At 38.8% G+C, this 15,227-nt stretch overlaps 1 protein-coding gene across 1 annotated transcript; it reads right to left on the bottom strand.

Annotated features, from left to right (window-relative positions):
* Nucleotides 1–683: 683 nt before the first annotated feature.
* On the bottom strand, nucleotides 684–1,097 carry LOC136061869 (uncharacterized). The gene has a single exon (XM_065760246.1). It carries the CDS (start codon nucleotides 1,095–1,097, stop codon nucleotides 684–686), a length of 414 nt encoding a protein of 137 aa, XP_065616318.1.
* Nucleotides 1,098–15,227: the final 14,130 nt, after the last annotated feature.

The following is a 15,227-nucleotide window of genomic DNA, read 5'->3' as shown; positions in this document are numbered from 1 at the left end:
TCTTCTACCTTTTGCATTAAAAGGTTATTTGGCCATTTTACCTTCCAAACAAGATTTACAAACTGGAAATTCATCAAAGTCCATGGGCTCTAAGAGTCCATCTTTGATCAGTCTTTGAATTCTATTTGAATTAATATGACCCAAACGCAAGTGCCAAAGATATGCATTACTAGTAGAAGGAAACTTTCTCTTTAATGATTTTACATGAGAGTTATTATCTAATTCAGAATTATATAATTCATGCTTATCAGGAATTAAAATATAAAGACCATCCACAATATTGTCAGAACAGATAAACACTTTATCCTTCTTTATTACAACATTGTCTTTCAGGATAACACAATATCTATGTTTATCTAAGTAAGTAGCAGAAATTAAATTCCTACGAACATTAGGTACATACAAACAGTCTTCCAATACTAAAACTCTTGACTTAAAACATAAATTAAACACTCCAACAGCTACAACCGGAATCATGCTCCCATCAGCCAAAGTAAGAAACAACTCCCATTCTTTAAGCTTTCTGGTTTCCTGGAACCCCTACAAGGAATTGCAGATATGATTAGTACAACCTGAATCCACACACCAGGAATCTGTGGGATTTTTTACCAAACATATTTCAAGAAGGAATGTTTAATCATACATTTATTCTTGGCAGCCTTGAATATTGGACAATTTCTCTTTCAATGTCCTTTCTCACTACAATAGAAACACTTTCCTTTGATCTTCTTTCCTTTATCAGCAACCCCTAAGGCAATTTGTTTACTTTCTTGCTTGGTGAAATCCTTCTTCTTCTCCTTCTTACCCTTGCCTTTCGACTTAGGTTGAGAAGTAGAAGCTTCATCAACATTGGCTTCAATATTGGAAGTATCAAGAATGTCTTCTACCGCTACCAATTCATTCATTAATTCAGACAAGGTATAAATCTTTTTGTTCATATTATAGTTAAGTTTGAATTCCTTGAATGATTCTGGTAGCGACTGGAGTATCATATCCACTTGAGATTCTCCATCAATATTGGCACCTAAAACTTTCAATGTATTCAGATTAGAGATCATTGTAAGACAAAGCTCTCTCACTGAAGTACCTTCAGCCATTTTAGTATTATAAATTTACCTCATGGTCTCTTACCTTGCAGAACGGCCTTACTTACCAAACATCTCCTTCAGACTTAGCATGATGTCTGAAGATAGTTCTACATCCTGCATTTGATGTTGTAGAACATTTGAAATAGATGCTATGATGTAGCACTTGGCCATCTCATTAGATTTCTGCCAACAATCATATCGTTGTTTTTTCTCATGAGGGGCATCTAATGAAGGAAAGCTGGGAGATGGTTTAGTAAGAACATACTTATACTCTTCAGCAATAAGAACAATGTCCAAATTTCTTTTCCAGTCAACATAGTTGGATCCAGTCAGTTTGTTTTGATTAAGAATAGTAACAAGTGGGCTAAATGATGCCATGTTCTAAATTTGAAAATAATAAACATGAGGAACCTTAATAATAAACATGAATATAATCAATAAACTGGACATTATCTATTTAGCATATAAACATATAGTATGGAACCTTAATAAAACCATAATATAATATATGCAACGACAACCCAATCTCGTAATTAATATTCCTCGGAAGCAAGGTCATACCAATCACTATGATTAGGCGAAAAACATTCTCATTATTAATGCTATCATGGTAACTCTTACCAAACAAAAATAATTTGTCGTTTTCCCTTCAGACTCTAAGTAATAATGACATAGTTTCGAAGGGAGGTTAACATTACACTTAGTCTAGTGTATACCATTGCCTAGAATCAATATGAATAACCGAGTAACTCTACGGAAGCGTGGTCGTTCTCAATGTTAAAACACATTTCATCTATCTTTAAGAAGTTTAACCTGTAATACCATGAATCAAACACCCTCCGAAGGGAGCAAGGCATATACGCCAAGGCGAGGTGCTTAATCACACTACTTTAAACCGACAATGGAGGCCGTGAGATGCAACCCTTGTATCTCTCTCCCACTAGATGTTTTAAAATAAAGGTTTTTAATTTTGAAACATGCATAATCTAATTACACATAGCCTTGCTATTTCTACATGTGAAAACACTTAGAAAAAATTCTGATATTCTTTCTTTCGATCGATCGAATGTGCCCCTCGATCAATCGAAAAAATTAAAGAATTAGATCTTGACCTTCTAACTTGTTTGATTGATAATCGATTGACTTTCAATCGATCGAAAAACAGATTCGATCTTGACCTCCTGACTTGTTCGATCGATAATCGATTGACTTTCGATCGATCGAAAAACAGATTCGATTGATCGACCAGCAATCGAAAATCAATCTATTTAAAAGGTCTGATCACTGTTTTACTCGATCGATCAAAAGTAATTTTCGATCGATCGAAAATCGCGAAACTCGAATTTTCAGAAATTTTTCTAAGGTAGTTTTCTTCGTTTTTCATGAACAAACATTCAACATATGAACATTACAGACAGTGATTGATGTCAGAATTGAATTCTATTGATGCTAACGTACTTAAATTTAAATTTAAACAATATCATAACATCAATTTCAGTTTTCATCAATCATAGTTTCAACAATACGCAGAAAATTAAAACATAATCTTCTAACAATATGAAACTATCATCTCTAATTCTAAAATTCACAAAACATGTTATACAATTCGAAATTGATGACCGCTCTGATACCATTTGATGGAAATAAATGTGAACGCAGCGGAAAAATAACGGATCTACATCATTCGAAATTGACAACATGCGTTAAGTAAATTTCAAAATTTAAGAACAAGAGAGCGTACCTTAAAGCAGTGAATTTCAAAATCGAAAATTAAAGCACTTAGGAATACTTTTAATCTTCACTCCAATTCCACTAAAGCCCAAGAAGTGTGGACTTTCAATTGGTTACAAAGGGATGGTTAGATAGTGAAATACACTCACTTCCACACCATTACCATGTTGTTTTTCTCTCTTACCCAATTCTGTATGTTTTTCCTTTTGTATCTAACCAATTGTCTAATTGGGCTGGCCTTTTGGACCTTTCCAATTGGGCTTAAGTGTGTGGCTTAAAGTGGGACCAAAAGGGACCAATAAGATACTAGCTCCAATTGGTTTTGGGCTTTTCTGTCAACTCTTGACAAGTTCAAAATTACCATTAACTATATTTAATACCACTATATAAATATAGTTGCATTCTAGGCCTTATCTATAAATTATATCCCAAGACTTTATTATACATGCAACTCCTTCATAAAATATTCATAACAATACAAAATCATTAATGTAGACTGCCACTTTGTAAATTACTACATCTTAATCCTTGAGTACCTGGTTTAATTCTTTAATGTTATTCATTATATATTTATGAAATCCAATTCCATAAATATATACTTTAGTCTTACTAAAGTGGTTAGGCCTAACTATTTGAATAACAAACTCATTAAACTTATCTCAAGGGAATACTTTATATCTCCGTTAAGAGACTATGAATTTCATCTTGAGAATACATGTTCCATCAACACTAAATGTGACTGCCTAACATACTGAGATTTTGACCATTACTATAGATCTCACTCCGGATATATCAAAGCAACCAACATCTCATTATCAGGTCTATTATTCTCTCAGGATTAAGAGTTCATGCAAATACAAGTCGTGAGATTTATTATTCATATGATAGTCCTTAAGAAAATAATAAATCTCACAGCGGTCTAGTTCAATATGTCTTAACTCTTAAAACATATTAACACATCAACCAGAAGTCTCCACTTCTATGATCAAGACAAATCATCGTGGTTGATATGTTATAGTCTTCGTAGATGAAATACTCAATTTCATCATCGACTACGAATTATAATTCTGAGTTTATAAAGAACTTGTGATTTATATCTTCTGTGACATTTCACATAAATCACATACTATGCATCTCATGGACTAAATGATAATGTCCGAATATTCATGTTACCATTATTTTAGATAATAATAAAACAAATTCATTAAACACAATATTAAGTCATACATAATGTCATACACAATGTCAAACTTAATATCATACATAGCATCATACAATAGGATTTAAGGGCACTAATCTTAACATTAGTTTCATATTCTAGGGTTTTTAGGTTTATTGTGTTTATGCGATCAAAATTTGGGCAATTTTGATTGATTTATAATCTAGGTTTGCTTTCATTTGATTAAAAAATGGGAAATTTTGTTGTTTTTGTTGGGCAAAATATTTTTTGTTGAGAACAATATACTCCTATAAAACTGAAGCTCCAGTTGTTTCCAATTTTTTCCTTCATTAGGATAAGTATTCGTTTCACTTTTGAAAATTGAGACTGCTAAGTTTTTGTTAGAAAGGTTGTTTTAGATGGAGGCAAATAAACCTAAGTTTTGGATTTGTTATTGGCTTCTCACAAGAGTTTGATACAATTCCTAAATAGTGTTCATATGACATGATTTGTTTTCCCACATAAATTAGTTCCTAAATCATCAATAGCTGAATATAGAAAAGAAATAAAAGAAAGTAAGAACGAAGTGGGGAAATGTTATTGATTCATCTCTGCTTCTTTCTCTTTTCTTTTCTTTGCCTTGCTTTTTGTTCATATTACCTTTTTTACTTTTGCTCCCATGCCTTGCTGCTTGCTTTGTTGTATATGTTCTTGCTATTTTGTTCTGTTGGTTTTTGAGAGTGAATGGGAAAAGGAGCTACCTTTGCTGGGCTTTTTGGTTCAATAATAAAAAGGAGGAAGCTTTATATGTTTTTGGTCATGCTTTCTTCACGTTTCTTTGAGAGGTTTGTCTAACTACTGTAGGGAGTTGTTGGTGGTCTCATCCCTCTTAGATTTGTGGGAAAGGAGGAAACTTTTTGTATTTTTGGGCTAGAAAAGGGTTTTGCTTATGGAGTTTTAGTGGGCTAGAACAGTGATACTTTTTGTATTTGTTATGTTACTTTTTTTTTCTTTTCTATCTCATTTGTCTATATTGAATTGTGCTTAAGAACAGCCAATGCTATTGCCCATTGTACCTAGATAGATAAATCACTTTGTTGTCTACTGTAGAATACGAGCAGCAAGATAGAGTTACAAAGAATTGCCTCATTTTGTAAAATATGTTACTATCTAATTTTATAAAGAAAATTTTTCTACCATTGAGTTGGCTTATCAGACTTGGAATATATGCAGTTTATTTTAAATCTAACCCACATATGTAAAGGTTTGTGATGTTTCCTTCCTTAGAGGTATAGAGCATGTGTATGTACACTTTACATGAAACTATAATTTGTGTATACACAAATTTTACTATTAACAGAAAATTTTCTATTGCGATTGTTTAAATATGAGCCATGAAAACAAGTTTGAGTAAAAAGTGAAGAAGAGGGTCAATTTTTTTTTAATAATTTGATAATTCAAGAAGAGGGTGTTTGAACCTAACCAATATAGCTATAATGTTATATAGATTTTTTAGATATTCTTAATTTAGTATGAGATTTTAGTAGCATAATAGTGTTCAATACCTAAAATTAAATTAATTACTTTTCATATATTTAACTTTTCACAGCATAATTAAGCATAATCCTCACATGAAGCTTTTTTTTTTTTTTTTTGTGGATATTGTTAATTTTTAATTGTCTTGTTTTTTTTTTTTTTTTTTTTAAATTATAGGTTTGGTAAGAGTTTTAGACTTGCATTTTCTTTTTCTTTTTCTTTTTTCTTTTTTCAACTAAAAGTAATTGTCTTTTTGCAGTAAAAAAATTTCAACTGAGGTTTTGGTTTTTCTTTCATCAAGTTAGTGAGTTAGGCTAAGATTTTGTGCAAAATGTGACTTTTACTTGAAACTACCAACTGACAAATTTCATTCTTAAAAATTTTTGACACACATGAGACTAAATATAGAAGAAGGATGCATGAGTTATGACCATCAGTGGAATGCTCTTATGGCATTGAGCAATCGTGGTAACTCTTGCAACTACTATTGGCTTGCAAGAAGAAATGGGAGGACAAGCATTGTTATAGCAGTGATTATAAAGAGTTTAGTTTGATTTGCATTATGCTTATTAAAATGCTCCCTTAAACATCACTATGTTAGCTTTTGTAGTTACTATTGCTATATAATTTTTTTTTCTTTATAACGGCCTATTGTAGTAATTGTGGAAATTGTAATAAGATGAATAAAATTATTTGGAGTGTGCAACAATTTGCTATACAAGATTTGATGATTAGAAAGCATTTGATTCCAAGAATACTAAAGCTAAGAGTGTGAAGTAGTTGCTGATTTTTTTGGGGCTATTTGCTTTTGTGGCCAAATGTCAACTGGGCAAGAGCCTTTGATGGGATGTTACACTTCTAAGTACACATCAAAAAAGGTGTTTGGCGTAGTAGCAATATGAAATTGAAATAGGTTTGCTGTAAATTAAGGGATTTCGTTGAAATTAGGGAAAAAACTTAGAAGTTCAAATTCTTCCTGAATTTTTATAGGAATTTTCAGTTTCTAGGTTTTGTTCCTTTTCTTTTATGAGTTTCAGATTTTTTTTTTTTCTGGGTTATTAGAGAAGAAGGGTTATTGGATAAGAAGAGAAAGGCAGTGGAACAAACACAAGCCAAGAAGTGAAAAGGTTTTTCAAATCCACAATGATTACAAGGTTGCCCACGACTCATTCCACAATAGGTTTTTGCCCCCCCAAAAAATTATTGGTTATTTTTCACATTTTGCTATGAGAAATGCTTACTTTTATGATTATAGGTATATGATGTTTTACACGCACACATGGTCCCAAACATATTCTACCATTAAAAATAGTTTAAAATATTATAAAACTAGAGATTTCCAACTAAAAATTGGTGTTATATCTCTTTTTTTCTTTTTCTTTTTTATTTTTTAATTTCAGCATAATGTTAATTTATGGAGTACGCTACACAATGATTGCTCTCTATCAATAGACCTAAACACACTTATACATACATGTCATATAATAGAATAAAAGAAAGATTAAATCTATTTTTCAATATCTTTCTAGTGCATCGCACGGGTTAGCAATTAGTTTTTCTTAAAATACAAGTACAACCAAATTTTATACGTAAGAGAGAGATTGTAGGTTCTGACATTAGCTTTGGATCAAGTGGGTCCTGTCTTTCGGGTTGTGTGAGTCTTCCCTCATAGCCATAGTCCATAGCTATAGGGGATGGTTTTAGGTGGTCTAAATCATCTACCATTCCAGTATCTAGATTGGTGAAATATAAATTTAGTAATTTGACACCACAAAAAATTACTTTATTTATTTTACTACTTCACTTTACAAAACACCTAACATCAGTGGTTTTGTTTTAACTTTTAACGTAATAAAATAACATAAACAACAATAAAATAATATATAGATAGAGAGTACATTATAATTTATAATTAATAAGTAGTATATCATTTTCTATTTTAGCAGTATTTATTTTTCTTGAAATACAAGTAAAACCAAAATTTATATGAAAGAGAGAGATGGTAGGCTCTAACATTAGCTTTAGGTCAGGTAGGTCCTGCCTTTTGGGTTGTATGAGTCTTCCCTCATAGCCATAGTCCGTAGCCATAGGGGGTGGTTTTGGATGGTTTAGATCATCTACTATTCCAATATCTAGATTGGTGGAACATAAATTTAGCAATTTGGCTTCACAAAAAACTACTTTATTTATTTTAGTACCTAACTTTACAAAACACCTAACATTAGTGGTTTTGTTTTAGCTTTCAACATAACTAGTCGCTAACCCGTGCGATGCACGGGAAAACTATTGGAAAATAAATTTAATTCGTCTTTTTGTTCTATTAAATTTAATCTTTCTTTTATTCCTTTAAGATAAGAGTTTAGGTCTAATGATAAAAAAACAATCATCGTGTAACAGATACAATATATTAACATTTTATTGAAACTATGTGGGGTTAGTTTTCGTAGCCCAAGCCCAAAAGGTATGGGTTAAAGGCCCAACGAACCCAGGACAATGAATNTGTTTAAACTTAAATCCATTCATGCCTGTAGTCCTCGGACCAGATGATATGGGTTAGTTAGCACTCTGTTACGATTTCTTTAAGTGTTTAAACTTAAATCCATTCATGCCTGTAGTCCTCGGACCAGATGATATGGATTAGTTAGCACTCTGTTACGATTTTTTTAAGTGTTTAAACTTAAATCTATTCATGTCTGTAGTCCTCAGACCATATGAGCCATGATTGAAATTCCTGAATGTGTTTAAATTAACCCTAACCTATATTACCTCTTATTCTTTTGTGCACATTCGGAAAGGCTTTTGAAGCTTTTTACTATAACCCCTGTGGTCTTTGTTGTTTAGTAATAGTTCTCATACATTCTGCCCCTTTTTAATACCAATCTTAGTCATGCGCGTTGTTAACATGATATTAGGATCACGATCACCCACATTCCCATAAAGTTAAAGTACAGGACTTAATAACAATAGTAAGTGGTATCACACACAACAAAGGAAATAAATGCGAAGGGGAAACTGCTTCATTGATTAAGAAGAGTAGCTTACAACCTCTTACAAAAAAAAAAAAATGATGATGAGAAAAAGCCCTATGTGTCTATTCTTGAGCTGGAGGGACCACAAGGTCAGCAGCCTAGCCTATTTGAGCAACAGCTTCTGGGGCTTGACCCTTGGGCTCAGCAGGAGTCTTCTCTTTGTCCAACCCTTGGCCTTTGTCTTTGGCTGGTTCAGCTGGCTTACCCTTATCACTTGGCTGACCAGCCTCTTTGGGTGCATTAAGGGTGGATGGGGGAGCTTGACTGACTAAGTTTTGCTCCGAAGCCTCAGGAAGCTGTGGAGCAGGAGGGGGGTCAGTCCCTGGGAGCTCTCGGATGTCTGGATCATAGTATGTGCTCCCAGGTAACCTCAGGTGAGAGTCCGAGGGGACCCCAACAGTGTCCAGTGCCTTTTGCCAGGTTATGTCGCAGTATTCACGACTAACCGAAGCAAATTGCTCTGTAAGCCGGTTCCCAGTCTCATCCACTCCCAGCTGATATGCTACCTTTCTCTCGGCTTCAACTGACTCCTTGGCCAGTTGAGCCTTCTGCTCGGCTGCTCAGGCGCTCTCTCTGGCCTTTTGGAGTTCAGCCTTGAGACCCTTCACTAGCTCCCTTTCGGTCGCCAGGTTGATCTCTGACATATGCAGCTGTTTGCGCTGCTCCTCGGCCTGAGTCTCGGCGTTTTTAAGGCCGGCTTTGAGGCTGTCCCTCTGGTGGGTCATGACTTTAAGTTGCTCTGACGTGCGAGCATACTCCTTCTTCAGCTGGCCCAGAGTTTTCTCCGCCTCGGATTGAGATTGGGCTGCTACTTGGGCCTCAAGGTAGGACTTCTTTTTCCATTCCTCGGCCACGAAGATTTGCTGAGTAATCTGCATGACAACATTTTCAACATAGGGTGAAGAAAGGAAGCAAAGCAAATTAAAAATAGAACCTGAATTAAGAGAGTGAGTTCATTTACCATGGCTATATCCCTCTTAAGGGATAAGAAGAGCTCCTGCTGGTTAAAGCGCCTGTAGGATTCCATATCATACGGGAGAAGGAGTGGCTGCTGCAGGGCCTCAGCAACATATCCTGCCCTTCCCCCATCATAATTCCTGAGGGATGTATCCCAAGGAATGGAAGCGTCATCCAGCTCCAGCCTTGGGGACCAGATGCGAGGTCCTCCTCCTCGGCGGACCTTAGCCCCGACGACCTCATCACGGCTTTCAGTGGAAGAGGCCCTTTTGCCTCGATGGTCTTTCGCCATCTTCTGTTGCTTATTTGTTTTTGGTGGCACCCCCACCTCCCTCTCTTCAGGCTTGAGGGGCCTTTTCTTCTGCAGGTTTGGCACTGGCTTCAAGCCGAGGTCAAGAACCTGGGGAGGCACTAGAGGCAGGGTCACTTCTGGTTGAGAAGTCCCAGTGCCTTTCTGCTCGGCCTTTCGGCCCCTATTCCTCATTAGACTTTTCAAGTCCATGTCTTCGTCCGAGGAATCTTCAGGATTAGCAACAACCAGAACAGGGTGAATGCTTGAATGCCTGTCGATCTCTTCCTCAGCGTTCGAGACCTCTACTACTTGATTTGCCCCTGAAGCTTCCCCCCCGAAGTGGAACTTGTCTATTTGCTCCTCTAGCGAGGAGGTAGAGGAACCAACCTTTTCACCCTCGACCTCTGGTCCGAGGGAACTTGCTGGAGTGGCTGGACGAGAGGGGGTATACCCTGGGGTTTGGGTGTGGTACGAGTGGAAGCTCGTGCGGTGCCAAAAAACCCTTCCACGTGACTTCAATACGGTTGAGGCAGCGATCTCCCTGAGTTATCGCGTTGCCGACTGGTTGGAAGTCTTTTGGCTTCGTTGTGTACCCTAGGATGAGGGGAGCCAATCGGAGTTGTCCGTCCTCGCTTACAAAGATATCTGACCGTAATAAAAAGTTAAGCGCGGCGACGTTGGTAAGGCCGAGCCGAGGAGAAATGCGGCTTTTATCTGTTACAAATCACAGCAGAGCTTTGTTAGAAACTCGAAAAAAGCAACACAAGAAGAATCGAAAACTGTTAAAAGACGAAGATCCTGAGCTTATGGTTAGTGTGCCTAAGTCTAATGTGTCCCACCTGGCTCTCCTAGCTTGGTCGGACAGTGAGGGCCGTCATACCACGCGCCCGAGACAATCACATAGTCGTCCTTCATCCCTTTATTGGATTTGGGGAGGCAGGAAATGAGCCTAACGATGTCGGACCGGGATTTTAAATAATATCCCGCCCCTTGCTGGCTGTGAAACTCGTACATGTGCACCACGTCGAGCCAAGTGAGTCCCAATCCTAGATGACAGTTAAGGTCCTCAATTGCTCCTAAGATCCTAAACATATTAGGCGCGCACTGCCAAGGGATAATCCTATGGTTTCGAAGGTAGCTAGTGGTGATAGGGCCCATAGGAATTGTCATTCCCCCTTCTAGGAAGGCGATGACAGGAATCACGACTTCCCTCATTTTTCGATCAGTTAATATTTTCTCTAGAGGGCAATACCTCACACCCACGTTTGGAGGTATGCGGTATGTGGCCCTAAACTTCTCCAACTAGGCAGGACTGTCTACCAAATACTGGAGTTTACCCATCACTCTTTAACGGAAAAATGGAAGTACGATGTAGCAGTGAGGAAGTGGTCGCTCAAAGGGAAAAAAGGACAACCGAAGAGAAACTGAAGGATTGAGATGATGAAAACTTACAGGATCTGAACTAGAGACCGATCTCTGAACTCGCAGAAGGATTCTTGAAAACTCTGGGAAGGATTGAAATCAGCGATTGGAAGAGCTCGGAGCGTTTGTGTGATTGTTCTTGTGGGATGGTCTGAGAATTGCAAAGTAAGGAAGAAATGTCTACCTCTGAGATTTTATACGAGGTCAAACGAAGGGGCAGAAGTTATTTCGCCCAAATCCCGAGGAAGAACCCCGTCCATTGGATCAATAGCCCACCGTTGGATGCAAAGGACAAGGCGCCACCTGGAGTTATTAATATAGCGCTTTGGGAATACGGAAAACAACGGCAGCAATGATGGAACGCGCGCCTCTATAGCTACACACATGCCAGGTCGAATTTTTGTCGGTTTTCAAGCTTTTACTCCGTGACAAGTCAAAATCCCATTTTTTCTCTTCGGATGCGAGGGAAAAATTAAGATTTTGAGGGGCTATTGTGGGGGTGAAAACCCAGAGCTACTTAATGGGCCCGGGGCACCATGTTGAGGGGTATTATATTTCCAAAGAGAAATAATTGGTTGGGACAGTCCATCTGAAGGCAGGAAGCCCAGAAGTAGAGGGGCAATACTGTCCGAAGAGGTCACTACTGGTCCGAAGATGTCTTACTCCTCGGTTACAAATAGTCTTGATCAATCAGACGTATGGAAGGTCCGAATGATCTTTCTAGCAATCCCAATGATAATGATAAGTTCTGGGTAAGTCTGGATATGATTAGAACGAAGAAATATCTAAAGGAAAAGCTGCTACCACCGTATTTAATGCACTGCAACAGCTTTTCTGGTCGCATTTATGTGGAGAAGACCCCTAAACAGTGTAATCTCAGCTACTGCCACTCACAAAGAACTAAAGTAGACACATGACGTGACATGTACTTAAGTAGATACATAGATGAAGAACAGGTGGACGATGGAGATGATAGGAAAGGGTGCTATATAAAGAAAAAGGGTCCCTGATAAGGAGGAGAGGAAGAAAAAAGAGAAGAAAGAAGAAAGAAAAACTTTACTGTAGCTCTGAACGTTGTAATTACTGTTCACTCAATAAAACATCTCTTCGGACATTCACTCATGGAGTTGTTCAAGCATTATTTCATGTTATCACCATCTTAAGTACCTTAGCCAACCATTGTTTAATTCATAACCTGCCCAGCTCTTTCGCCCACTCTCTACAAATTCATTGTCCTGGGTTCGTTGGCCATGGGCGTGGTATCACATGATTGTCCAGGTCTTCAAGGAAATACGCCCCAATGCCAGCTCCTGAAGTAATACGATATGGCCCTTCCTAATTAGGCCCTAATTTTCCCCAAGCTGGGTTCTTTGCAGTGCCAACCACCTTTCTTAATACCAGATCACCAGGTTCCAGAGGTTTGAGCTTTACGTTGGCGTCATAGCCTTGTCTAAACTTTTGTTAGTAATGTGCTAATCAGACCATTGCATTTTCCCTCCTTTCATCAATTAGGTCCAAACTCTTCTCTAGCTGCTCATTGTTACCTGTCGGACTAAACGAGCTAGTTCTCAACGTCGGGAATTTGGTTTCCAAAGGTATGACAGCTTCAGCCCCGTAGGTCATTGAGAAGGGGGTCTCTCCAGTAGACCTGCGTGGAGTAGTTCTGTAAGCCCAAAGCACATGTGGCAATTCTTCTACCCATTTACCCTTCGCATCATCTAATCTCCTTTTCAAGCCATTCACAATGACCTTGTTGACTGTTTCGGCTTGGCCATTACCCTGGGGATAAGCTGGGGTGGAGTATCTATTCATGATCCCCAGTTCGCTACAATAACTTCTAAATACTTTGCTATCAAACTGCAGGCCATTGTCCGAGATGAGAATACATGGGACTCCAAATCGAGTAACTATACTCTTCCACACAAACCTTTGCACATCTACGTCTCGAATGTTGGTAAGAGGTTCTGCTTCGACCCACTTGGTGAAGTAGTCAGTGCCGGCCAGCAGATATTTCTTGTTTCCTACAGCCTTAGGGAATGGTCCTACGATATCCAAGCCCCATTGGGCGAAAGGCCATGGGCTGGATAGTGGGTTGAGAGTTCCCCCTGGCTGATGAATGTGTGGGACAAATCGCTGACACTGATCACATTTTTTAACATAATCCAGGGCTTCTTTTTGCATGTTTAGCCACCAATAGCCTTGAGTGATGGCTCGGTGAGCTAAGGATCTACCTCTAGTGTGGCTTTCACAGATTCCTTCATGCAGTTCCTCTAGTAACAGCTCAGCCGTTTCGGGATGCACGCACAACAAGTACGGTCCTGAATAGGAACGTTTGTATAGTTTCTAATCTTCAGATAACCAGAACCTGGCTGCTTTCCTCCGAATTTTATCGGCTTCTCCCTTCTCTTTAGGCAAGATATCCTCCTTTAGAAACTTAACTAAAGGGTCCATCCAGCTAAGTCCAGCCCTGACTTGATGTACTTGAATCACTTCTTTTCTTGCTTTAGTAGGCTTATGCAAGTCCTCGATGAGGATAACTCTCGGCAAATCTTGTGCCGAAGAGGTGGCTAGAGTGGCCAAGGAGTCAGCGTGTGTGTTACCATTCCTAGGAATATGCAGCAAGCTGAAAGATTTGAATCCTGATTGCAGATGTTTAACTCAGCTCAAGTATCCCTGCATTCTTTCATCCTTTGCCTCAAACTCCCCCTGTACTTGACCCACAATCAACCTTGAATCCGAGAATAACTTTACTGCCTTTCCCCCATCTTTTGGACCATACTCATCCCCATCAATAGGGCTTCGTATTCCGCCTCATTATTTGTTGCCAAGAAGCCCAGCCTTAATACTTTTTCAATAATGATTCCCTCGGGGGATATCAGCACTAGCCCCATTCCAGAGCCTCTCTGGTTTGCAGCACCATCCACGTACGCCTCCCAATGGGAAGGGTCTTGTTGAGAAATCATACCAACCGATTTTTCATCCATGTCTGATGTCAGCTTTACTTCTTCTAATTGGGGCTCCGTGAACTCGGCTACCAAATCAGCAAGCACTTGGCCCTTGACCGAGGTGTGTGGCATGTACTTGATATCAAAAGCCCCTAGGATTGTCCCCCATTTTGCAATTCTTCTAGTGTAGTCTGCACTTCGGAGTATAGCCCTGAGCGGAAGCTGGGTGAGAACAATGACTGTATGGGCTTGGAAATAATGTGGGAGCTTTCGTGTACCGAGCACCACTGCTAGAATAGCCTTTTCCAATGGTAAGTAACGGATCTCGGCTTCATGCAGCGACTTGCTGACACAATAAACGGGCCTCTACACACCGCCATCTGCTCGGATCAGCACCAAGCTTACAGCATGGGGAGCTACAGCGATATACGCAAACAAGACCTCGTCGGGTTCAGGGCTGGACATGATTGGTGGTCGAGCTAGATCATCTTTTAATTGCTGGAAGGCCACAACACACTCTTCTGTCCACTCGAACCCTTTCCATTTGTTAATCAAGGAAAAGAAAGGCCGACACCTATTCGCTGATCGAGAGATAAATTGATTTAGGGCTGTCGTCATCCCCGTCAGTTTCTGAACCTCCTTGGGATTCCGAGGAGCTTGCAACTCATTGATGGCCTTTATCTGATCAGGGTAGACCTCAATTCCTCTGTGAGTCACCATATATCCTAGAAACTTGCTTGATCCCACACCAAACGAGCACTTAGAAGCGTTCAAGCGTAGCTTGTATTTCCTAAGAACTTCAAAGGTGCTTTCTAGGTCCTTCACATGCTCGGCCACCACTTTACTCTTCGCCACCATATCATCTATGTAAATCTCAATATTTCTTCCCAGCTGTGGTTTAAACATCCTCGTCATCATCCTTTGGTAAGTAGAACCCTCATTTTTCAAGCCGAATGGCATCACCTTATAGTGGTAGTTACCCATGGGAGTTACAAAGGCAGTCTTCTCCTGGTCATCCAGGGCTAAGGGTATCTGATGATAGCCTTGGAATGCGTCCAAGAAATTCAT

Source organism: Quercus suber, unplaced genomic scaffold, assembly GCF_002906115.3.
Source record: "Quercus suber isolate HL8 unplaced genomic scaffold, Cork oak 2.0 scaffold_359, whole genome shotgun sequence".
In the NCBI taxonomy this organism is placed as follows: Eukaryota; Viridiplantae; Streptophyta; class Magnoliopsida; order Fagales; family Fagaceae; genus Quercus; species Quercus suber.
The sequence above is the reverse complement of the archived record's forward strand: the minus strand, read 5'-3'. Positions and strand labels throughout refer to the sequence as shown.

Excerpts from the sequence above, each read along its gene's own strand:
- LOC136061869 (XM_065760246.1), bottom strand. The coding sequence starts at position 1,097 with ATGGCTGAAGGTACTTCAGTGAGAGAGCTTTGTCTTACAATGATCTCT.